Consider the following 26,614-nt stretch of genomic DNA (forward strand, 5'->3'; position numbering starts at 1 on the left):
AAAGAGAATAAAATCTGACTGTTCCTGTCGTTCTTCCACCATCCAGTGAAGTTTCTTACTCCACAAAGCACCAAACACCAAAGTTACCAGTCCATAAACAGTGGCAGTGTATTGTACCTGCTCTTCTGTCTGTCGGCACACAAACACACTGCTGAAGCTCTCTCGGGGAACTGGGTTAATGAACTGAGTGTTGCGTTTCACAGGACTGGCAATGCAGCGGGGGGGGGGGGGGGGGGAAACCAGCCTCCCTGGTCGACTAACATTAAGCACTCCACAGTGAAAGAGTAAACGACGGCACTAACAACAGGGGGGAGGTATAGACTAATTATTTTTCGAATGGTGGATGTCATTAAGGTGTGGCTGTAACAGCTGAGCCCCTTAAAGACCGCCATATGTCAGCATGCTTTCTGGATGTTGTGGTGGCATTAATGAACGGAGGCAGGTGTTGAACCACAGCTGATGACTGATTTCCCAGTGAGAATAATGAAAACATCAATCCTTTATTTAAGATGTCAGTTGTTATATTGGCCATATGAAGGATATAAATGATGTTGTCACTGTAAATCATGCACTGTAGAAACCTGTTAATTCACCTTGTTAATGCCTCTCATTACTCAGATTAAGCATTTAATCTTCTAAGTGGATGTCTACTGAGCGCTTTCATTAAAATAATGGTTATTGTATGACAAGGTAGCAAATCCAGTTAGTATACATACCATAGTTACATGACTCTTAAATATTGACTCATGCTGCATGTGTCACATTCCCTTTCTGTGCTGGCTCCACTCAAGGGCTTGGACAATATGACAGGTGTAGACTATGAGACGATTTGTCTACTGTCTGGCTGTTTGGCATTGTTGTATGAAAAATGACTTAAACGATTAATTGATAATCAAAGTAATTGCTGATATTGTTTCTTTGGATTCACTAATTGTGTCACTCTACTCAATAAAAATGAATGAGGTTCAAGAGGAGAGTAGTCTGTTTCCTATATATATTTTAATAATTCTTCTATGTTTCTTTAGATCCATATCAGAATGTGTCAGCTCCATCAGAGCTAGAGCAGCCATTTTCAGACTAAGGAAGGGATCTAAAAAAGTCTGTGAATTGTTTGAGGGGAAAGGTTCTTCCGGGTCAGTATCGTGTCCTGCTGTGGTCAGGTCTTCATGTTCTCCGATCCAGCTCCCTCTGTGTGATGTGTAGTGGATCTTGTGGGATAAACTGTGGACCTGCAGCGCTCTGCAGGCCCGCCACAACAATAGGCCTGTATGACTGTTTGAATGTGCCATTCTTTGTGCGGTGTGCTTCACTTGGGCCAGACAATAGCTTCATTTAGCATCCCTTCTCTATCAAGGCCTGCTCCGTCACCATGGCACCCCTGCCATGCCACACCCTGCCCCCAGTCTGGCCCGGCTTTGCACTTGTCCTCGCTGTTGGGACAGCTGGGCTTAGACAGCCGTTGTTGGCCACACCCAAGACCCAACCTCACATTTTGAGGATTGTTGCCTTGTGGCCGAGCTGGACCATCTCTCAGCTTTACAATTTCAATTTGTAAAAAGTTATGTGTGTAAACCAAAGGCTCCTCTAACCCCTAACCTTGAGCTTCATGGAGACCTGCTAAACATCATTTACTGGAGAGGAAAAGCAGAAGAGAGGCTGGGGTCTCCTGCGAGTTAATGCCTCGTCTCTTCCTTTTCATAAAAGATGAATACACTTTTTGTGAACTAAAAAATGAGTAGTTAGAGGTTTTATTCATAACATTGACATATATACACTTATGTTGGCAAAAGAGTTTAGATACCTACCCAACAATTGCACACGGATTGTCCCTTCTCAAGGCCGTTGGCTCTTGACCTTTCTGATTGTTCGGAGGTGAAAGGGCAGCGCACTCTGTTTCCAGCTCAGCCACTCAGTAGTTCAGTAGTGGCAGATTTTTAATGAATGACTTTAAGGTTGGCAGTTCTCAGATACTTTGGTGAGTAATTGATCCTTCACGGCAACGCATTCACTCTTTCCCCAATTTTTATTAACACTAAAAAATGCATCACAGCTACTAGATGATGTGATCTGGTGCTTTAATGAAAACTGATGGGAAAAACACGCACCGCATCACTGCAGATGTATTTCACTAACAAATGTATATTAAAATGTGAAGAGCCCGATGTCACATGAGTGAATCCTACCATGCTTGAAAAAGTTACAAAGCTACATCCACATAAACCTGTGTAAGTATCAGGTGTGTTGAGCTTTTATAAAGTCCAGCCCAGTCACTGTTTCAGCACAGACTCGGTTCCACAGAGCCGGCTCTCCAGAGAAACAAGACTTGATCTGCAGTCTTATGGTTTCTATAACTAGAACTGGGTGACCTACGAAATTATAATTTGGGCCAATCTGAACCTCGACAGCACAGTACAAGCTGTGCTACTTCTGATGCCTGCAGAGCTGCTTCTTTTTTAGACCATTTAAATCGGTAAAGACTCAGAGTTATAATGTAGCACCTACTCTTACAAATTGATCAACAAGACCATTTTAAAGCATGTTACGATGTTTCTAATTCATTGTAGGTTACCTAACCCCAGAATTCACACATCCAGGTGTTTTTTAAGATGCAATATAATCAGGAAATGAATCACCAGGGCTTTCTTTATTACCTCCGCCAAGGAGGTTATGTTTTCGCTTTGGTTTGTCTGTTTGTTGTTTGTTTGTTTGTTTGTTTGTTGTTGTTAGCAGAATTATGGAAAAACTACTGTCCCGATGTTCAGGAAACTTGGTGAAAGGGTGTAGCATGGGCAAAGTACGAACTCATTACATTTTGGAGCTGATACGAATCACGGGGCGAATACACACTTTTAAAAAAACAACTTTTGGAAACAGCCTTGGCGGAGGTCTGCGCTCTCAGAGTGGTGCCCTTCTAGTTATTACTTGTTTTATCTTGTAGACGGTACAGCAATACATCTATAAAAAAAGAATTTCTCTTAAGTCCACATTAAGTGAGATCTCCTGTAAATACACGTTAACAGAGGACCGAGCAATCAAGGTATTTTGCACATACTGAAGTTTAATTTTCCCCCAAAACTAAAAAGATGAAGTCCTCTAACTGCGCCCAGCTCCACACAGTAATAAATGAACTATACACTCTAATCAACCTTTCAATTTTGGAAAATAGTCTTTCCTGGTTGAATGCCTGTTATTTGGAGTGACATAATTGTCTCAGGCTGTTACAGTATGTCACATGACAGAGGCTATATTTATACTTGCTTTCTTGGTCTTTCTATCCCTTAATGCTTTTCAGCTTGTGTATTTCTTTTAATTGTTAGCCTTGCTTTTCCTGCTCAATAGTGGCGTTCAGTTATAGTCAACAAAGTTAGAAAGTGACTGTTGTCTTGCCAGAAGTGAGGCAAACCTCAGATTATCATGACAATGAGCATCAAAATAAATCACTTGTGTGCTGCCTTAACCGCAAAATGTGGAAAGAGTGCAGCCGTGCTGCGGTTCAAACAAAGGGAGCATGTGGGTGCTGTACGTGTGTGGGGGAGTCCCATAACCAAGATGTTGGTTTGGGAGGATGGGAGGGGGTTCATGGGCCAAGTGGGATTCATGTTTCAATCCTTGCTCGCCTCCATCTCCTTTGTCTCGGTCACCATCACATTATCAATGTTAATTCCCAGAGCAGAGATGCTGGAAATAAGAATGTTTTAATGAGTTTGCAGTTTTGGAGGGTGTGTTCGCTCTCTATCTTGTTTTCTTTCTTTGTTTTGTTTTTGCAGGAGAGCTTCCAGCTGGTTGGATGCCAGAATTTTGTCTCTTGGTAATTTTTGTGAAGTCATCAGTTCAGGCTGCTACTTGTAGTATTGGTAATAACAGCTCAGTCAATGAAAGCTGTTCATGTTAAAGCAAACCTTATCACGCTCACCAGTGCAGCTTCGTTACTTAGCCCGTATAGCAGCAACTGCATCAACCGCTAAATACTAAGAGGACAGAAGATTTCCTGTATGTCGAATCTTATCGGGGCGCGTTTACAAAGAGGATTCGTCACAAAAGATGGTGGCTGGCAGCGTCCAGGTGCAGGCTTTTCATTTGAGATTGAGCTTTGACATGACCAAAATATAAAGCTTGTTTTGACGTCTACGCCAAACAAAGCTTAACTTCAACCCGATGACCTCACAAATCCTATTTTTCTAAATTCAAGCCTTGAGGGTACATATTAATGCTTTAAAAATACTGAGTGGAACATTTTAGAAATGACATGTATTGGCAGAACAAGGGATCCTGTTTGATGATTTCTCTGATCGGAACATGTCAGATGCCGACATGTTCGTCCCTCACAGACAAACCAAAGCATGTCTTGCAGGCCTTGAAACGGCAGACAGATATCAGATTCAGCAGCAGACTGTGCCAGAGCACGGCATGCTTTATCCTGCTCTTAAAATGCCTCTCCACCCTTCAGAAAGCACACTCAAGTTCTGACAAGTTGTCAAGCAAAAGCTAGAAGAATATGTTTAGGCTTTATCTTTTTATCTTTCTTTCATTCATAAATTGATGCAATTTTATCAACACAAGAGTTGACAACAGCATGGAGGCAAGGATTAAGAGTCGGCAAAGGATTGACCTGGTCATGGATGGAGTTAACTTGCTTCGCCGCCTGTCTTGATTAATGATAATCTTCTGCAATAACGTATGGAAATAAATGCAGGCTTCAGTTTAACAGAGTCTCTCCATCTCTCGCCGTTTGTATACCTCCTAAACTGAGATGTTTATTGGTATTTTTACCAGGGTAATGCAATTTCCCGTTAACTGAGTTGGCGTCTCTTGAGCCGGTAATGTCAGTCATGCACATTCTTATTGAATTTGCGATTGTTTGAAAAAGCATCTTTGTTTCTTTGTCGTTATTGTTGTGAAGCACATTGTGAGTTCTCACAAATAACATTCACGTAAGTAATGCATCTCAGTCCGGTGATGAACTCAAATTGCTGTCTTCATTCTTTGCTGATGGCGTATATTGTGTTTGTGTTTATCCGAAAGATAGCCTCAGTAGCCATGTTCCTCCCTCTAGGAACGGAAGGTATCCTGGTTGCTTTGGGTAGAGTTTTAGGCTGCTGCTAGTCTACGACGAGCAGGTTCCCACAGTATAACATATCTGTGTGATAACATTACTGTAGAAAAGCCGTCAAAACAGCCACGCAGTCAGACGAAACCAGCTGCGTCAACAGCTTCATGTTCCTCAGGAGTGATTGTATTACAGTTTTTAGTGGCGACCATTGTCAGAGTCCATATTTCTTTCTTTTCTCACAGTTATGCAACTTGTTATACTTTCACCACTGTTATGATTTAGAGGTGATCCATTAGAACAACTGGTTCATCTTTCAGTACTTATCAGTCTGTTTTAAGGAGAATGACAGTGATATTAGCATTGCGAGCCTGAACACAGTGTGTTTGTTTGTGTCCCAGCAGTTTGCCTTGTACAGTTGATAGCTGAGAGGCCACAGGGCAGAGGCTGTCAGGTCGATCCTGTTAAACAGCAGGTGTCCTTGTTAACGTCCCCAAGCATCCTTTTCTACTGTTTGTGTTATGGTTTAATTTTTGGTTTCTGGTTCCCAGCAGACTTTCCTAGCTTTAATATTTAGTTTGGGTTTGTCTCGTCTTAGGTTGTTTTTCACTGCTGAGATTATGTCACACTCTGAGATAAGCAGCTTGTAGCTCAGCCACGCAGCCATACAAGATGGCCGCGTACTGTACGCCGGCCGGTTATTACTTTAGTCTTTACTTCTGTGTCAGTCAGTCAGTCATGCGTCCGGCTGGATATAAGCCAGTCTCACATCCGTGTTGGCGGTCACAGATGAGGCCGAGACCTCAGACCTTTTCACATGGATTTAGTCTGGTGAGCTAATTCTCAGAGCACCCATGTGTGACGCTAGCTAATAGCCACATGCAACGTACTGAAGCTGTCTTCACCCCCAGAGCAGACTGGATACTGATTGGATTATGTTGGATTAATGTTACTCTATTTGATTTGTTTTTGTTTGTTTCTATGTTACCTCTACTGTAATTCTCATAGCGCGTTATGCTGCCTCCTTGTTCTCTCGGCTGAAACCACTGATTTGTCAGCACAGTGAGCTTGGCCTACATCTGGAGGGATCAACAAGTTAAGCCACAGTCTTTTAACCCTCCAATTCTGTCAATCCGTTACAAGCACGTTCACTGCAGCTGCAGCCATTCACTTCATAATATTTTTGCCGCGGTGCCTTTCACTTCTTCTGAAGAGAACCTTTATCTTTAGAAACCTAAATCCTCCAGAATGACGTATAGATTGAGAAAACCCATCCCTACCATTAGGTTAATGTTATTATCTCTACCACAAGCTAGAGTTTGCCACATCTATCCTCTTGGAAAAACACTTTCTTCTCTTCTCCTTTTATGTCAGCATCTAAACCGTAAAGTGTTGTATCCTTACTTGGGCTTCCTTGTCATGATTGCAGTTGTTCGGCTGCGTTCTAGAGATTAGTGGATGCAGAAAGTCAATGTGGCCCCTTATGGGATGGACTTCTATTCCAGGGGGTAATTACAAGCTTTCCAGAGGGTGGGTAGAGACCAATGGGACCTTTTTCAATCCTGGTATTTAATTTGTGAATGTTAGGGTCTCCTGCAAGGGAGGGCTGCATGGGTGGAATCTATGGATTTAGCCCCACCCTGCATGAAACATATGTACGGCGTCGCCCTGTTCCCCTCCACCACATGATACGGGCCGTAATATAACGTTCCCCCTTTCACACATTCCTTGGCAGCAATCTGAGAAACGGTGTTTTTAATTTAAGGTCTGTCAGTCATGATTCTGCTGAGAATATACTTATCATTAGCCTGCAGAAGAACTTTATGTATTTTCCACTATGTCTATCAACTCCTGTGTTTGTGGCTTTTGACCCCATGTTTCACATTGGAAGCACAACAATTAACATTTCACAAAAAGTCCTTTTTTATTTCCTATATTACCAGAGGAACTCAGTCAACAGGCTTGTAATCACAGCTGAACTTTTCAGGACCATCTACAATCTGCAGCTAATCAGTTTTCCATACTTCCTTGTTTCACTGTTCATGCATTGCAAACTGATTTCTAAACTTCAGCAGCGTTCAACCTTTAACTGCACTCTTTGTTAAATGCCGTGTCCCAAAAGCAATGTTTGGAGAGTAGTTGCATATATCATTGGGGTTGATGACAAGCGGTTTTGATTCTGTTTATCTTTTGTTATGCCTTGTTGCATTGTGCCTTTTTTGTATATGTTATGGTTTGTTTATATTGCTGCATGCTTGCTAGGTCAACACATGACACACAATCATAAAAGGCCAAAGCAACAGAAAAATGGATTACCTGTGGAGGAACCAGAAAGAAAAGGGTAAAGTGTAGTTTTGTCTGCCTTTACAAACCCTTAATCATTAACAGATAAGTGCAGTAAAGAGAGAAAAGGTTCACACAAACGCCATGTTTTTGGCTTGAGTTTCTGTTTAAGTAGTTCGAGTAGTATCTCAGCAACACACTCTCTGGCAACACCAATATATTTTCTCTCTGTTGGTGTTGAAGCGTCGGTCTGGTGGGCCAAACGGTGTCAATTGTATAAATTTGCGAATGTCGTATATAACATATTTTCAAAATGCTTAATATGGTTGTTTAGCTGAGTAAATATCTAATGTTTGCAAAATAAAATGTAAATACATTAAACCACTTAAAGTGCACACCATGTCATACCATTGGCTCAGCTTGTAATGTGCCATTTTTTGCTATAGAGCATCTCTGCTTAAAATCCTCCTTTAAACACAGAAAGGCACGAAAAAGCCATTGTCTCTAGAAATGTCATCAGTGTACCAATACGTTTCCTGTTGAATGTACCTGGTGCCCTTGAGGTCACCATAACATCAGTCCTGGCTTCTATTGACATGGACGATCCGTCCCACCAGAACAGAAGCCCTGCATGAGAACAGGACCTGTCTGTTATTCCAGCTGCAGGTCATTCTTTACAGAGGCAGCTACCCAGGACCGTGCAGCTTCCACTGTTATCCACTCATGACTGCACCGGCGCGGCTCGCCACTGATGTCTGCAACACCAGAACTGTTGAGATAAATTGTTGTTTCACACAAGCCCAGTTGCTTGGATCAAGTGCAGTCTCAGATACGGCCATTTAAAAAGTTTCAGGAAGATCAGACAATTATAAGATGTTATCATCAAGCATTACATGTGACTTGGGAGTCGTCCAGAAATCTTAAAGCTGCATGCACTTTACACGTTGGCAGCAAGAGAGGCAGCTGTTTAGAAACTTTGAAGTTTTAATAACCCAAAGATTCAAGTAAAGTGATCATAATGGTCCATGATCCTAAGTGGAAAGTGGTTGCTTTGGGCTGTTTTATGGTTAAGGGATGAAGCGAGGAAGCATTTCTGATACTGACTATTGCTGAGTGCTCACTCGCAGCTGTTAAGGAAAAAGTCTCAATTTTGCTTTTAGGTTTGATTTGTGATTTCCTTTTGAGTCCAGAATTTTCTTGGCAAGGAGTGTAAATCCATATTCTCGGTGACAGTCTCAGTTACAGAACATTTGATACTCCACTGTGTTTATGACACGTTTCCTGATTATGTGCTGATTGGACAAAGCTGTGTTGCATAACAAAATATACAACAAGAGCACTCTGACGTCTTGTTACCGTGATACACCTAATAGCACTTGACTCACTTCTTCACATTCTTTCAACAACACCTGAACAGAAACCTGTAGGGCCTGAATCAGGTAAATGACTTCTGTTTTCTTATGAGAACATGTCTGCATTGTCTTGCAGTAACATGACAAAGTAATTAGTTTGAATGTTATAGCCTCAAGAATGACGTGAGAGTTGAATCAACACCCCCCTAATGTAGTTTCAACAATACTTGTATGTTATAAACTTCTTAAAGTAGGGATGGCACATTCCTGAGTCCTTTAATGTTGGGTAATAGCTGGTACCAACATCAACATTTACCTAAATGTTAATTTAGTGGTCCAACCAGGGCCGCCAGCATTGTGCCATTTTTTTGAGTTCTGCATAAGACTGCATAAAATCCAGATAATAAAAATGTTTTGAGGTAGAAGTCAAAAAGCCAAGGGGCTTGTACAACGGACATCCCTCAACTTAAGAAGAAAAACAAATAACAAGAATAGGAAGGAAAAGAAAACTAAGCACATCATTTTAGAAAAATACAACAAAACATGACGACAACAAGAAGCACATGAAATAAAAAATAAATTAAAAAAACCTATCAGTCGACAATAAACCAATAAAAACTGAGAAATACACGAAAAACAAAACGAGAAAAAAAGAAAAATATGGCGGAAGTTTAACAGGAAGAACGTGACTCCTAAAACTGACGTGACACGAACGGCTCGAGAGAAGTTGTATCACACTTCTGTGGGAACTATAAAAACACTCGGTCCACTTGCGGCTGTACCGTGGTGTCACAGAGTGATGCTTCTTTTACCTCATAAACAATCTTTGGTTAAGTACAGACACTGGCTTGCAGAGACCATACAAACCCGTCAGCAGCCAAGTTGAAGTTTCGCCTGCAATCAACTCACGTAATTAACATTAATTAGCGACAGCTGATATGACCTACCGCCCGCGACGTTTGTCATTTTGAGTTTCACAACAGAATTTAAGAGAAAAGGAGGAATAGAAAGACAAAATGAACCCAATAGTTTTAGCAGTAGTTGTATAATGTGTTTTCTGTCAAAACAATAACTTGTGACTTCACTTAAGTTACTTGGAAATCTCACATGAAATGAAGACCCTGACTAAAATAGGTCTTACATTATTATATTGCTGCTTCTCTCGTCTGAAATCCTGCAGCAAAAGGCCAAATTACTGCAACGTTGTACATCTCAAGTGAAATGCTTTTTTGGATTAACATCCTCCAAATTCCTTACAAACTTTGGTACGGTCACAAGAGATATCACTATGTTGCAATATAGGGATGTTTTATGGATGCTGGATGTTGTGAGTCACTAATTAGCTGAGATGCAGGAGTGATGCTTCTGTTGTAAATCATGTGGGAGTGTCTTGGATTGTTTAAATTAAAATCCTCTGGATATTTTCTCAACTGTCTCATCAGTGCCAGACTGTTTGGATGGAATATGTGCAATGTTTTAGGTTGCTCAGGCTGAATATGTGTTTATGATACATAGGAGGTGTTTAAAGGAATACCTCATTCCCAAAATAATCATTTGTATATTTATTAATCATCCCGTGTTTCCTTGAATCAATTAAAACACTTTGTTGTTGTTTTTTTGCACTGCTTCCACGGTGAACGGAGAGTCCAAAACAGAGAAAAGTCTTAATGAATTGAAGTGAATGGGGGTTAACAACAGCAAAACTGTATCAAAACATCCGTTTACAAACTTGTGCAGTGTAATCCAAGTGTCATTTATCCACTTCCCAAACACATGTTCCCTAAAACCTTAACATTTAAAACACTTCCACATAAGCATGCAATCAGTTTTTGTATTCTTCATTTTCTTCACAAATTTAAGGTAACGCCGGGTGTGTTTTTGATATACAAATAATCATTTTGGGGGTGAAGTATTCCTTTCAGGTTTGAGAATGGGAAGTAGTATCTGTTTTCTTTCTTAATTTATGTTTTTGATATTTCTACAGTAGCCTTGTCACACTTTCACTTCCTCCCATCCATCTCCCTCCCACACCCACATTTGCACCTTTTTAGCTTTGTTTCCCTCCTGCAGCTCTCCAAACAAGCCCTCTCCAAACAAACCCAAAGCAAATTGTCCAAAGCCAGTGTAGGGGGGGAGGGGGTGAGCTGGGCGGCGGCCACGGCTCGGCTGCATCCTATTAGGACTGGGAGTGTTGAAAAGGGGTGTGGCCTGCAGCCAGTAACATCTGTGCCTATCCCCTCTGCCCCCGGCATTCTGCAGAGAAAGGCAGAGAGAAGGAGGTTAGGGAGGGTGTTGATACGCCGAGGAGAAGTTCTCGCCTCCAAGCTGCTGTTTGCAAGATCTCAAACAGCAGCTCATGCTATATGGCGAGTTCATCCCTTGTTTGCCCCTCGTGCCATCAGAGGAAACCTGCCTCCATCTAACTGGGATTTTCTTCTTGGCTGATTTTGACAGCCCTCTGGGATTCAAGGTGTTTATTAGCGACGAACCTGCGTGGATTACATACCTTGTGCAGAAAATGCTCCGCTGTGTGTTGTGTCTTTCTGACGACAGTGCAGAAAGCTGGATGCTGCAGTGAGTTGAGGATATAAAGGGAATGCAACAGAGGCGATCTCTCTACTGGACAGGGTAAGACAAGCTCAATGGATCTGCCTATTCTACCCTGTAATCAAATGAGCGCAGGGAAAGGGAGTGCAGGAGCCGAAGCCGTCTGCTGATAGGAATGTGTGTGTGTGTGGACCGCATGTGACCGGGAGATAGTCCGAGGCTATCGGTGTCTCCGTGTGTGGAGTCGGGGCTGCTGGTTTGTTTTATCACTCCCCAGCGTGTCAGGATACAGGCTGGATTCCTCTCCCCAAGACGTAGGTGATTGTGTCACGTCTGTCTTATTAGGAGGTGTTGGTGCGGAAAAACGATGTTGCCTTAGCAACGGGGGAGGGGGGTAGAGAGGGTGAGATGACAGGGCTCTCCGATCAGGCCCCCGGGGCTGATTTCGTGCTAAGAGAGTTGTCCTGTGTATGCAGGGAATGCCCCATAATGACAAGGCTGGTCTGGGGGTAGGGTGAGGTGGTGGTAGAAATATGTGTTCGTACACAGAGGCTACAGGCTGCTACCTCCCACCGGCAAATGCAGCCCGTTATCAGTGTTGTGTGTGTCTGTGTGTGAGAGTGTGTGTGAGAGAGGATGGCATACTTTTTTCCATGATGAGGGGCGGAGTGCAGATAATCAGGTCAATGAAAAGGAAAGTCACCTTGAGCAGAGGGGGGTCTGTTCGTTCACCTCGCTCATTTCCTGCCGCTGCCCATCCTTCTCAGGTTCCACTTCCTCAGCTTCTCCTGAGAGATTTCTCTACGTCGCATGTCAATACTATACAGACTGATGGAGTACAAAGTCTAGTAGCTCTGCAGGATTTCATGCTGCCCCTGAGTGACTGCAAGCTAGATTTTACCCTGTAATCCTAAATGTTTTTTTGTTATTTGTTTTTGTCCGCTGAATTAGAGACAATCCTATTTTCTCCCCTATAAACATCCAGAGCAGATTAAAAAGGAGGGTAATGTGCGCTGAAAAGGGGCTTACATTAAATCACCCACCCACCCAGCTTGCACCGGTCAATCACCGCTCTGGTTACCATAGCAACTGAGGAAGAGGTAGGGGTTTTCAAAGGACATGCTGCAGCTCAGGGTATCCTAGAAAAGCTTACGACGCTCTCCCCCGCTCCATTATTGATGATCTGAGAGGTTATCAGTTTTACGACTCAGAAATAGATTTGTGACTATTATAGGAGTGTGCCGAGCTGTGGTGCGCGTAATAATATTTACTGTTCCTTCTCTCATGGACAGAGGGAGATCATGGTGACAGCTGTTGGTGCTTTATGATGTTTTTAAAGTCCACAGCTTATATCTGAACTCAATAAAGGTTTATCCTTTTCCGTTCTTTCTTGATATTAAGCAGCTTCTCTTATTTCCTAGTTTTCACTGCATATTTACAGTGATGCTGGTCTTCGAGTAGTCGTCACATCTTTAACGTTGATAGCATCACAGATGTAACCGTGATGACACTAATTGCATGACTGTACTGATGATAGTCAGGGAGTTATTGATCGTCTGCTTCAGTGGTCTCCAACCTTTGTAAGTTATTCGTTTTTAGACTGATGTTATGAATTACATAAATATTTTGAGTACAAATGAATTCATTTGTCCAAGTTTGCTTTCGTACTACTACCACTTGGCAGAAGCGAGAAGTTTCAACCATTTATCTGTGACTATAAACTATTTTGACACTTACTGCTAATACTTTTAGTTAATTATGTTTTACCATTCATCCATTATTTCTACTGTATTTCAACCGTGTATCCATTACTTTTAGCTGTGTTAAACACTGCTTTTTGTTTTGTTCTTATTTTCAACCATTATGCTACGTGCTACGTGCTACGTGTGCTATTTTTAAACCAAACTGATCCTTTCCAGTGTTTTGGATCATAGCCAACAAATTGAACCCAGATGACTAAGCTCAACACCCTGGCAAGGATATTGTCACACGTTTGAGTAGTTTCCTTCTTTGCCCCGAGTCTAACCTCCACTTGAAGGGTTGACCCGAGGAAGAATGCTAACATGTTGAGAGTGGCGGGGTTGGAGAACGAGTTTGACAACCTTGCCTGCGGAAAGAGCAGCAGCCTTTAACCTGCTTTTTAATCTCTGTCCTCCCTACATTTCATTCGCACCCTCCCCGATCCTAAATGTAAATGTTTTGCTTCATGTTATCATTCATGCGCTTAAGAATTAAAGGGGTATACCACTAAATTACTTTTAAAGGAGTGGAGTAGTTCACCGCATTTTAGATAACATTTAGTTTTATCTCTTACAAAAAATGACTTATTTTTCCATCTAATCCGTCACAATAGGTGATTACATTATCATGAATTCTCTTCACAAATTCATATGGGAGTACATACAGATTTGTTCAAAGCATCCAGTATTTCGACGGAACCGATGCAATGTTTCTAGTTCTGTGCAAAGCATGCTACTGTAACACATCTCACATTAAAGTGTTAAAGTTCAAACAAACATAAGGTGGGTCTGCCAGGAAATAGACCATTTCTAGGCTTTTAGATCGGAGCCAAACCCACAAATTGTATTCACCAGTGATTGAATCTCTCCCAGGCAACAAAACAACTTATCTGACAAACATTTGTTCATCAGCACTGGGTTTGCACAACCCTTTGTTCATGAACGAATGCAGTGGCCTCAACACGAGGAACGAACACAGTAAGTTACTCTGCTCGTACTGACCACAGCCTTTATCTTCTGTTCCTGTTTGGTGATCATTTCTGACCAGATAATTAACCTTGACTGATGAAAACAGGCGTGGCTTGAGATACAGAGTCTGGTCTTGAACTAATGAGTCATCACAGACTGATAATGTATCTGGATGAAACGTGTGAAGACCACAAGTCTGTTTCATGGGGAAGGATGTGGAAAACAATTAGATTACCTCTATGTGACGTGGCTAATAGAGTTCTCAAAAAATCAGCTAATATTTGAAACTAAAAAGTGCAATAAAGTAATACCATTTTTTTAGATTATTATTTGTTTGTTTATGTCCACAATCAGTTACACTATTGGTTTAACAATCATGCAATAGTGCGTTGTTGTTCCAGATGAACACACATCAACGCTCACACACACTTATGTCATCATAAAAACTGCAAACACTTCCACAACAAAAGACTCATAACATTCCACCATATAAATGTTTTGCGAAACAGTCACAGCGCACAGTAACTTTGTAACAATCCACAACTTCAAAGTCCTACAAGATGAGAACTTTTTGAACCTCCAGACATGTAGACAAGAGACATTAAGTGCAAAATGTATCAGCTGGTGGAAGAAATGCTTCCTTTGTGTGTCTCTGCGCTGTTATCCCTTTCTCTGCGCTCTCCCTATATGCTAATCCTGTAATCTGAGAGCCACTTCAGCTCTACTCCCTCAGCCATGTGACATTAATGCTCCAGGGGCAATGCATTTGTCATATCTCGACACACAATCCTGTAATGTAAATGCACATGATCACACAGGCATCGAAGCCCAACAGTTCTGCTACTGTCTGTAACTCTGCAGTTTTCACACTGAGGGCAGTTTAGACCTCTCTCTGTTGTCTGACTAGTTGATTCTAATCTCCTCTTAACCTGCCAGTCAGCATTTCTATCATTTCCCAGTTATCTTCTGATGTGTGTCCAAGTCTGCGTGTGTTTACTCCTTGTGTACTTGGGGCGCCGTTAAGTAGTTGGCAGAACGAAGGTTATGTATGCTATCCAGCTGTGCAAGACAATTGGGCACCACTGTGCCGTTTGTACCATAGCTAAACCAGAGACAATTAGAAAATGTGACATGTTCAACATGAAAATAATTAATAACATGTGGCGGTTTACTTTCAGTTAGCAGTTACTGATGTGGGCTTTGAGCAACATAGGAGATATGAGTTTTTTTCTGTAGTGTGACAAAGCTTAGCAGTTCATGCTCTGCAGCTGCATTGAGGAATTGTTTTTATTACTTTTGACTATTGTTGCTATTGAGCATTTTGTGGTTGAGTCAACACAGTTTTGAGTTTCCCAGGTTAGGCAACCGCTCCGTGTCCAAACACTGGGTTGCTGATTGATTTTCAGCAGGGCAGCCCCCAGCTGAAAGGACTTCTACTAGCCTTCACTGTGGGACTGCTGAGCCTTTTGTTTGCAGCTGTCCAAATTGATCCAAAATAAATTACTAAGTGTAGTGCACAACAGTCATGGGGGTTTCCAAAAGTCCCTAAACCTCTTGTGTGAAGCCCAATGCAATCCCAGGGATAGTATGAAAATGCACTACCTACAATTCAGAGCTGCTTTGCCTTGGAAATCCTGCTGTGAGATGATCATCAAATTGCAAGTCTGATCCATCCCAAATCCTAAATCTGAAAAGAAGATTAAACTTCTAAGCACCAAATGCTTTTCTGGTCTGCCTATAACACAGCTGCAGCTATACTCTGCACAGCACATGCAGTCAGTTAACAGCGTTCACACATTTTTATTTTCTCATTGTTACAGCTACACCCAAAAAAACATAGGAAACGATTTGGGCCTTTTTGAAAGCATGAATACACGAGTGCCGTCTTGGGTAGGTAGGATGTCATAATGTAAGGATGATGATAATAGTAACGTGACACAGTTCATTTTCATTCGCTCGATGCACAGAAAGGTTAGGGTCAGACAGAACAAAGTCCCTGGAGCAGGGAGGGAGTCTCAGTCTCACTCAGGGACATTTTAAAAGGTAGATTATTTCTAATTAGCGCCTGAACCCAAGAGAGACATACTGTATCCCTTCTCAAAACAACTCAAGGTGACGCAACCCTGCAGCCTAATGTTGATTGTCATTACTGCTCTCGTAATCACATTCTCATCCAAGGTTTCCTCCGTTAACCTTTAGCTGTAGAGCTACTTTGCTCAGTTAGAAACATTTGTCTTGTCCCAACCGGCATTAGTGCTGATGATGATTCAGGCAGCCACAGCAGCTGTAGGTATCAGAAATTAAAAGTACATCTCAGTGCCAGAGACTGCTGATAGATGCCAGCTGGTGCAGAAGAAGGTATTTCACACATCTGCTTTCAATACACTACTGTCCACTGTGTTCTCTCTCCAAGGTTGGATGCCTGCTCCAAGTGAGGTACATGTTTGGCTTATTAGCATTAAGTTGTTAAGATAAAGATTATGCACAAGCCACCTATTTATGACGGCAGTTATTTCATGACGTACTACATAATTACTATGAGATGGCATGTTTTTATTCAGATTTGTTTTGGTTTAGAAACGGATCTTTTGTCTTTGTGAGTAGTTTGATTGCACACTTTTGCACATTTCCTTCATGTTTGGCAGTATTCAGTACTTTGACATGCTGTTATTGTCTGTTTCTATGTCTTTGGATACCAGCATCTCAAACTTCACTCAGTAGGTCCAAGGTGGCGGTCAATTGTTGAATGATGTACCTTATAGGAGTACTGTGGCACTGTTGGATTGGCTTGTTTTTATTTAGCGAACAAAGCAGGACCAGAGAAGTTGAACTAAGGCTGCAACTAACAATTATTTTCATTGTCGGTTACTCTATTGATTATTTTCTCAATTAATTGATCAGTTGTTTGGTCTATAAAATGTCAGAAAACAGTGAATAATGTTGATCCGTGTTTCCCAAAGCCCAGGATGACATCCTCAAATGCTTTGTTTAGTCACAACTCAAAGTTAGTCAGGTTACTGTTATAGTGGAGTAAAGAAACCAGCAAATATTCAACTATAAACAGAGCTTTTAGTCCTTTTCTTCTTAAAAGATCAAACCCACATCCTTTTTGTTAAGCACCATTGATGTTGATGCCGTTCGGCACATAATATAGATGTTGAAGTGAGCTTGAACAGTGGAGGAGGCTGAAGAGATGAGCACAGAACAAAATCTGAGAAAAATAAGAAGAAGAATGAAGACAGCTGGATGAAAAGTGTCAGGTCATCTTTGAGTTCCTGCTCTCTGTTTTTCTTTCCTCTTCGCACATGTGCAATAACGTGAGCTCTTGCTTGTGTTTAGCTTAAGATGCTCCTCTCTGCTTCTGCCTTTTCTCCAGCGGTCCTGACACTTGCACAGGTTTAGCGGGAGAGGTCTTGTGCAGGCCCCACGCACGGGCTCACACTCACTTTACAAACACTGGGATTCTTTTTACAGTCTGGACTCACGCCAGGTCATCCGCCAAACCACATGGTCACGAAAACAACAAGGCTATCCAAGGATAGAAATCTCCTATAGACAAAGAGGGGAGTGTTTGTGTGGATATATGGGTGGGCGGGTTTAATTATTGGATGTGTATGAATGAAGGAGTAGAAAAAGAATCTGCCTCGTGTTGTAAGCAGCAGCCTACAAAAGTCACGATGTTTCTCCAGTCCAAGAGTGGATTTATGTCAGTATAAACAGTATTCTTCTTGATTATATGGAAAGTGCAGCTGTTAATGGCATTATTATCAACGTACAGACTGTTAACATTTCAAACAAGCTTACTACAAGGATAAATTCTGGAAATAACCATTCATTCTTCTAACTCTTACCGCTTGGACAGCTAAGGGTCGGTTTGACTGGGTGAGTTGTACATGCTTGCGTTTCTTCTCAGTTGGAGGTGACAGTGGAAGGAGTTGTTTGTATGGGTGTTGTTCAGGGTCACTAAGCTCACCTGGCTATGAAAGGAATGTCCTCTTGTTCTAACAGGTCTCTGTTATGTTGGGAACCTTGACCGTCTGACAGTCAACCTCCGGGGGCGAATGTCGGAGCACTCAGGCCTCACAGGTTAACAATTACAGCACAAACACAGAGTCTAAACAGTGTCACAGTCTGCATGTTTGAACCTTAAACGCTCCCACTCTTTGTGTTCTGCCTCGTCGTACCCTCAGTCCCCACATGGACCAGCCGTGGCACATCAGCAGGTTCCTGTAGCTGGCTGGGGACCAGCGCTGTCCCACTCTGGCTTACGAGTTTATACAAAGTTTACAGCTCCCTTTAGCTAATGGAAAAGATGGGCAGTTTTGTGGACTAATATGGTCAAAGGAGGGCTTTGAATTGCTTCTTCCCTTCATGCTAGAATAGATGGTGAGCGTGAAGCCAAGCAGCTGCTGCTGAGGCCTCTGTTAGTCTATTTGGAAAAGTCAAGGATGTGTCAAAATAAATACACTATTCAGTGTGTAAGTAAGGGTGAGCTGCTGTGCACTTTACACATGTGGTACCTTGTCTATGTAGTACACTAAAAGCTCTGTATATATTTATTTATTTTCTGTCTTTATTTAGGAAAGAGTGGATAAAGTTGACTGTTAGTTTTGTTTGACAGTTTGCCCAACTATTACTAGTTTGTTAGTCACCAAGACACACACACACGTGGTAATTTGATCAATGTCTTGTGTGTCTGATTAAAGGGCCATTGCAACAAATTATCAACACAGTTTACCTAAGAATAAAGTATTCAATTGTTAAATGGTACCTCATCTTTGTGTTTTTAAGTGTTTATATTCCTTTTTCGGCCATTTGCTTGTTTAGTTTTTATTTGGCATCAGCAAATTTAAAGGAGACGTGTTTTAAAACAAAGATCAAAAAACCTTTAAGAGTGAAATACAAAGATAGTATGAGATTTTAAGATCTTCTGTTGGTCGGAAAAAGTCTCTGACCGCTTTAGTGGCCGTTCCAAATTTGAAAAGTACAGCAGCTGGATAGCAGATGAACCAAAAAGTGACTAAAATGAGACGGTGATGGCATCAGGCTTTATTTAGGTAGGCCACAAAATGGATTTTTTTTTCTACTTGGACAAAGTTGCCACAGGAAATGTCTTCATTTTCCCTTTTGGAAGAGATAACTTTAGCTCTCCTCAGCCCTCTGACCTGACCAGGTTACATTTGGACTGCATCACACTGTAAATGACTTATTGAAATTCATTGAAAATGTTCTGGTACAGGAATTAAATCCTCCACACGAGACTTTCCGACTACGACAAACAAACAGTACAACAACATAATACCACAATATACTTGTTTTAAATAATAACAAATAATCACAATCTATAAAAGATGATTCTAGTCTGGGCAAAACCTCTGAAAACACTGGGAAAGGTGAAGTGAACTTGGTTATGTTCAGCGGGATGTCGGTCACCAAGAAAAGACGCCCAGAAGTTCCTGCAGGTCAGCGCAGCCGCCTCTGTGGTTATGATACTTGAGGAACAGCAGGGAGGGAGACTGAGGAGCTGTTTTTGTGACATGCTGACGGCGGTGTCCTCTTCGATATCTGAACACAATGTCTTTCTTTGCCAAACAGCAGAGAGGTCTTGTGCACTTTACTCCATTATTCCTGCTTGGAGATAAGCCAGCAGGTCTGAGAGCACATACTGCAGCTGTCTCCTCTCTTACTCCGTGTTTGTGTGATTTAGTAGTTACAAATCAAACTTGTTTATGTTTTCACTCGGGAGATTCTAGGTCTGTCTTTTCTCAAACTTCAGTTTTTAGCTTTAGCAACAGAGTAAACTATCACTAGTAATGTTTGAATAGCTGTAACTCAATGCTCCACGTATAGTTCATCTGATCCCAGGTCAGAATATCCTCTCGAAAGAAGACATACGGTGCTGTGGGCTAATTACTAAAGCTAGCATGGCGACAATGCTAACATGCAGATGTTTAGCTTGTTTAATAAATACAAACAAGCGAAACCTTTACATTTTGATTACATTTCACTATCTTAGTTAAGACGTTAACACGCTAACATGTGCTAACTAGCACTAAACACAACATGTGGGCCGATAGGGATGTCATTAGTTTGGCTTTAAACCAAAGAATTGGACAAATTGAAATTCTGATTTTCAATAAAGGAACGCTAATGGATCACCAAAGGTATTAGGTTTCATCCTCTGGGGAACATGAATGTCTGCACAACATTTCATGGCAGTCCATCTAGTTCTTAAGATATTTTAGACTTGTCTGGGACGTCCGACACTGCAGACATTGCCATCCATAGATTCCTGCAGCTAGCATGGCTAACACTTTCTGTAATGTGCTCAACCCTCCTCATCAATGCTGTTCATTTATGACAGCTGATCTGTATGTATTTTCATCTGTGATATAGAGGCAGGGCAGTTTGGGCAATAGTCCCAACAGGATTGCACACACTTCCTACATGGCTGGTGAAAATGCAGCTGCCTGAGACTAAACCAAGTGTGTAATGATGTCTGCAAAGTCAGCGAGCCAGGAAGGGAAAGTCTGGCGTTAATGGTTATCAGGATGATTGAGGCTGTGTATGTTAGAGTTTGATGTGAACTCCACATGTTGTAAAGCTCACCTGTCCTTTGAACAACATTCAGTCCGACTTACACACCTTATGACTCATCTCAGGGTTTAAAAGAAGGCCTGTTTTTGCTCTTTACCCACGATGACCAAGCCAGTCTTCAAAATCACAAAAGGCCTCTGACACCTCTCACCATGGTCATTGTCAACACACCCCTCTAATCATTCCTCGTTAGGTCTTTAGAGGAAAGCTGATGCTGAATAGGAAGGAAGGGGAGACGAAAAGGCCTGAATACACTAATCCTGGCAAATTATGGTCTCCATTTCAAACACCACTCTCTCACGGGACCTGTTGTATAAACAATATAATGAATATTTCAATGCTTGCCCCGAAATGATACAGTGCATTGTGCGTTTCCTTCAAAAAAGTATGACTTTACATCATTAACCCTTGCCAGGGGCAGTAAGTTAGGCTGACTGTGAAAAACTAGTAGCCTTCATATAGTTCTGATTTAGTCTAAGAGCGCAGAAAGTATTAATCCTCATATTTGGGAGCATTTAAATGGGCATGTCTCAGTATTTGTGGACTGTAGTAACTTCTATCTATCTCTGAGAAAACTCTGCTTCTGTTATTGAGCACTGTTGAAAAGCACTAACTTGAGTTATGAAGACTTCAATCCAATGTTTGAGTCCAGATTTAGTTTTGTGTTGAAAGCTCACCGTGTCCCTTCTCCTTGTCCACAGTACTCTCTGACGGAGGCCGAACTCTGAGGTGGAGGAGGCTGTAAAGAGGCCCTGAAGGAGCCTCCCACAGACGGACGCATTGGACAGCCATGGCTCCTCGGAAACGTGGCGGCGGCGGCCGCAGTGGCCTCTCCTTCATCTTCTGCTGTTTTAACAGCAGCGATCACCCGGAGATCACCTACAGGCTCAGGGAGGACTTTGCCCTGCAGGCCATGGAGCCACCACTGCCGATGCCCGGATATGATGAGCTGGATGGCATGTTCTCCGAGTTGGTGGTAAGACTTTATTCCACATCCCACATACACCATTGTGCTGCTGTCACTAGATCAGCACATGTTTATAAATTCTCAGCTGAAAATAGACTCCAACAAATGCACTATTTGCTCCTGTTTGAGTAATGCCAAACATTGCAGTGCCCCGCTGTTTTTAGGAAATGATTTAGCCTTTTTAAAGAAATATTCGCATTTTATAAGGAGACAAGCAAGAGACAAGAGAATTGAAGGATTTGTCTTTATACAATGTATGTTGAACATCTAGCATAACAGATACTTTTATTCAGATGTATTTCAAATATAATCTTACATTCTCAAACAAACTGTCACTTCCTCCCAGTTTACACTATCTTGTGAGTACCGGGGCCAGGCTGCTATTCTTCCTCTGTCTTATTGTCACTTCTAATTTGTCGTGCTCTCTTCCCTCTCCTGCCCCATTTTCCTCTCCCATGGTTGCAACAGTAATCTAAGCATGACATTTTTGCACATCAATAGACCTCATTCAGTGTCTTGGCCTCCTCCATCTGCTAATTGCTTGTTTTTGTCTCCCATCCTTTATGAGGACATAATTGAGTAAGTTGAGTGTGACGACAAGGAGGCTTTCAGTTGCTCTGTTTACCAAGAGAAGAACAACCACGTGCTTTTCTCTTTGCCCAGTATGAGCCACCATGTGCGTGTATAATCAGAACGGCCTTGCTGGGAAAAAAAGACTTCGCGTTGTGGAATAAATTGGGGCCATCTGCTCTGTTACAATCAGTTATCTATTATTATCAAACTTGACCCTTTGAAGTTGAGATTTTTTTGAGAATTATTTTCCAAAAACCTGCAAGTGAACGTGAAGCTTCCCATCCTACATTCATTAACAACAAATCTGTTGCAGCGTAAAAACACGAAGCTGCAATAAAACATACATTTGAATTAGTCAATCAATGCTCTTGATTATTGCACATATTGATTCCCAGGGCTTGTTGACTTCAGCAGAGAACATCCACAAAGACAATTCCCATTTAGAGTAGTCGCCATAAATACATTTAGCCTTCAAACTGTTGGGTAATCCACAATAATTTAATCCCTATTGAGAATAAACCTGTGCTTAGAGTGGTGTTCATACCAGCTACTGTATTGTCCCCTGAAATGAAATGGCTTAAAAGCCTTTTTGTGACTTTCATTACCTTTTTCACTTAAAGCTCATATAAATACAACTTTATTAGGATTTGACTAATCTAGATTAAGACATGGAGCAGCACACATCTACTAATATCTGTCCCCAGGCTGTGATGCTTATATCCAAACCCCAACTCAAATTTCTGTGTTATGCTCAAATTAAAACTAGATGAAATGTTTTAATTGCATTTGGATGTACTCAGTGTTCAAATGCTCTCTGCTATTTAGTTTCCCCAGCAGCACCCTTTGTGTGCCTCTGTGAAATAACTGTTATACAATGTGACGCATGTTGTCTCCAGATGTTTGTTACCACATGTCGAGCAGACAGACAGACCACGCCTTATCTTTTTCCCCCATTACTCACACGTCTAAAGCCTGCAAGACATCTGATTTGATTCAGAGTTGTATTGAATTTGACGATAAGAGCACCCGGTGATATCAAACGGATCCTGAAGAGATTTAGCAAAAGCCAATCTCAAATTTAGAGCAGAGCTCTGGTGTAACTGTTTCTTTGCACATGTTTTTGGGGAAACCGGTAATAAATTATTTGGATTTTCTTTTTAAATTGCAGCATAATAGTTTGATAACTTGTCTTTACTTTGTGAGCTGAGAATGATGTTCTATTTATTTATATATATATATATATATATATATATATATATATATATATATATATATATATATATATATATATATATATATATTCATTTAATATTCTATTTTACATACAGGCAGGTAGAGCTGCAAAGATTAATCAATTAGTTTTCAACTATTAAATTGATCGGCTATTACAAGCTAGTACAAATTTCTGGTTTCTTTACTCCTCTATGGCCATAAACTGAATATCTTTGTGGACAAAACAAGACATTTGATGATGTTCTCTTGGGCTTTGCGAAACACTGTGCAACATTCTTCAGTGTTTTCTGTCATTTTATAGACCAAACAACAAATCGATCAATAGAGAAAATAGTCAATAGATTATTTGACAGTGAATATCATCAATAGTTGCAGCCGTTCCATCATCAACAAAGCATTGTGATAACATAATATTTCAACATTTTCCTCTTCCCTTTGAACCCTCCTCAGCAACATTTCTTAACATTTTCTTTGTCCCCACTTTGCAGGACGAGCTCGACCTTTCAGAGAAACACAGGGAAGCCATGTTCGCTCTGCCTGCAGAGAAGAAATGGCACATCTACTGCAGCAAAAAGAAGGTAAAAGTCTCACTGTGCATTATGCCAAACTCCACATCAGCCTCCGCAAGCTTGCTGCAGACCAGCTGCAAATGTCCTGCCAAGTTTGTGTAATCGCCTCCCTCATTGATTTGTTGATACCTGAAGCTGTAAGTTTTCTACAACACAGACCACAAAACCTTGTATCGCTGTTTTCCTCTGCTCTGTCTAGTGTTTCTGTGAAATGCAGGTATTCATCTTTAAAGGAATACTTCACCCCCAAAATGACTATTTGTATATCAATTACTCCCCCTGTGTTGACTTGAATTGGTGAGCAAAACTTAGTTTGATGTACTGTAATGGAAGACATCCTATTATTAAACCTATAATACGCAGATAATTACTTAATTTCAAACACACCACTTTGGTACCAAGAGTACTTTCTAACAAGTGTATTCCCCAGTCTATCATGCATCTCAACAGTCCCTTTCCTACATAATAAGTCTGTACTGCCTCTTCAAAGCTCCACCATGAATAACTCACCTAAGTGGATGTTACACGAGGTGGATATAAAAAGAGTGATGTGGAGAGGGAGTAACAGAAACCTGAAATCCAGCCTGTTCCATTAGATAATCCAGAGAAGGCAGTGTCATGTTATAAGTCGTGAAATATAGTGCAGGACTGAATTCAGAAGAAGTATGTTGTGACTCCAGAGTATTTTTTCTCCCAGGTCCTTGTCTCATTGTTTGATTGTCCTCCCTGATTCAAAGGGAAGGATTTTTTTTAATCATGCGGTTTCTCCTTTTAGATAATACACCTGTCCCATCAAAGCATTCATGTAGCCATAACATACTGTACTGCTCTGTAACAGAGTCATATTTCATTATGTACTGCTCTGTAACAGAGTCATATTTCATTAGGTCTTGCCTTCATGATGTCATCTGTTCCTCCTTTCCCTGTACATTAACTCCTTTCCTGCATGCAGGAAAACGCAGACGCCTGGTCTAGATTAGATCAACTCGAGTTAAGCTTTCCAGCCACCACTGCTCTCGCATTTTTTACAGCCGTGTTCCTCAAGGCCATAGATATGAGTGTGTGGGATATCCTGTCCTGACTATTGTGCAGGCAGGCATACTTTACCTACATCCAGTTACAAAATGGAGGTGAGGGCTGTTGGGATTTAGTATGATGGATAGATTGCGTGTCAGTGTACAGTACAGCTCCTCCGAACACGGCTGCAGAAACCCATCATGCATACAAACTATTGCACTGGTTGTGATCACACTAGTCGCATATGAGGGGCGAGTTTGAAAAAGTCAAACTATGGAATAGTGTGTGTAGAAGCCTCCTCTCATCATCACTGGCCCCATCGTGGTCTTGATATATTTATTGATATATATTGTGACTGACCTTTTGGTTTGACATCTGATGCCTTCAAATATTTTTGGACTATCCAAAACAAATCGATGTAGAATCATTAAAGGAAATTGTTTAACATTTGAGGAAATATTAGCTTTAGAGGTGTTGGTTGTCAGATTTTCTTACCTTTTTAGATGGAGCCAGGTCGTTTTCCCCTGCTTCCATCTTTATGCTAAGCTAAGATAGCTGGCTTAACTGTTGCTTCATATTTACCGTACAGACATGAAAACTATATATGCCTTCATCTAAGTCTCAGGGAAGAAAGACAATGAGCTTATTTCCCAAAATGCTGTACTGTTCCTTTAAAGTTTTTTGTGTATGTGCCCATAATGTGCATTTATGTCGACAATACATTTCAATGCAGAAATAGTTATTCTCACTTTGTTTAATTATTGATGCACATGCACTTGTGACTTTAGCTGCACACAGCGTCCACTGGTCAGCAGCAACAAGGCTAGAGAAGGTAGTGAAAATAGAAACGGCACGGTGTGTGCTCCTATTTTCTACTGTGTCCCAATTAGTGGCCTCATTAGAAGTAGTCTCCGAGCCAAGGTAACTCCAAATGTTGCCCTGGGTTGTGACAGTGTTCTTGTGAAGGTGGAAACAAATCGTTATGTGCAGCATCGACCTGCAGAAGGGAGGAATTAGTGGAGGAAGCAGTGACAAAAAGGCATCGATATTGCTGACTCGGCAGCAGGATCTGGCCCCAACTCAGACAGATACAAAATCGTGTGTTGTGGAAAAGAGACAAAGGAAGTGGTCGGTTGTCCCAAGGCAAACAGGAAGGCTTCACTTCCACAGGTGCAGCAGCTTTTGTGTGTCTGGCAGCAGGGATGATGTGGAGGAAGGTGGGGTCATCACCAGGGCGCCCTAGGCCTGCGAGTGATAAGGGCACGCTTTCTCTTTTTTTGCCCGTAGAGGAGTCGGGCCGGGAGGAGATAGGTCAGTCAGAGCAGCAAAGCTTTAGCTGTTTGGTTTGGCCAGGCACCTGAGCCGATGAAATCATGCTGCAGAGAAGCTTCTTCCTCCTTCCAAGAGGCAGATTTACTGATCTGGTTGTTAGCAGAGATTTTGCAGTTAAGTTTCAAATTTCAAGCAAATAATAAACCCTTTTCATTTGTGAGAGGACAGAGCTGTAACTTCTCTCTCAAGCAGACTCTAAATAACAGATTGATTCCTGTTTCCTCCTGTGCGTTTGATCTCTACTTTCTCCAATGTGGAAAAAATAAACTCCCAGAAATACACTCCTCACTTTTCTCTCTCATCGTGACCCTAAATAAACTGGAAACATGTCAGTGTTTGAAGAGTGCTGACTTCCGAGTCGAAAGACGAACTCTTTAAGATGCAAAAGG

The 26,614-nt window shown here is 41.5% G+C and overlaps 1 protein-coding gene across 5 annotated transcripts in view; it reads left to right on the forward strand.

The window, feature by feature from the left end:
• Window positions 1-26,614, forward strand: part of daam1b (dishevelled associated activator of morphogenesis 1b) — a 43,850-nt gene that overhangs the window by 2,702 nt on the left and 14,534 nt on the right. For 3 of the 5 annotated variants that reach the window (XM_029462653.1, XM_029462657.1, XM_029462655.1), the window contains exons 2-3: window positions 21,236-21,510; window positions 23,796-23,885. In XM_029462653.1, the coding sequence (XP_029318513.1) occupies window positions 21,325-21,510; window positions 23,796-23,885 (276 nt within the window). In that variant the 5' untranslated portion in view covers window positions 21,236-21,324. Of the gene's footprint in view, window positions 1-10,928; window positions 11,311-11,521; window positions 11,544-21,235; window positions 21,511-23,795; window positions 23,886-26,614 lie in introns of those variants that run through there. The other 2 variants (XM_029462654.1, XM_029462656.1) reach the window with 2 other exon arrangements.

This window comes from Cottoperca gobio, chromosome 24 (assembly GCF_900634415.1).
Source record: "Cottoperca gobio chromosome 24, fCotGob3.1, whole genome shotgun sequence".
NCBI classification, from domain to species: Eukaryota; Metazoa; Chordata; class Actinopteri; order Perciformes; family Bovichtidae; genus Cottoperca; species Cottoperca gobio.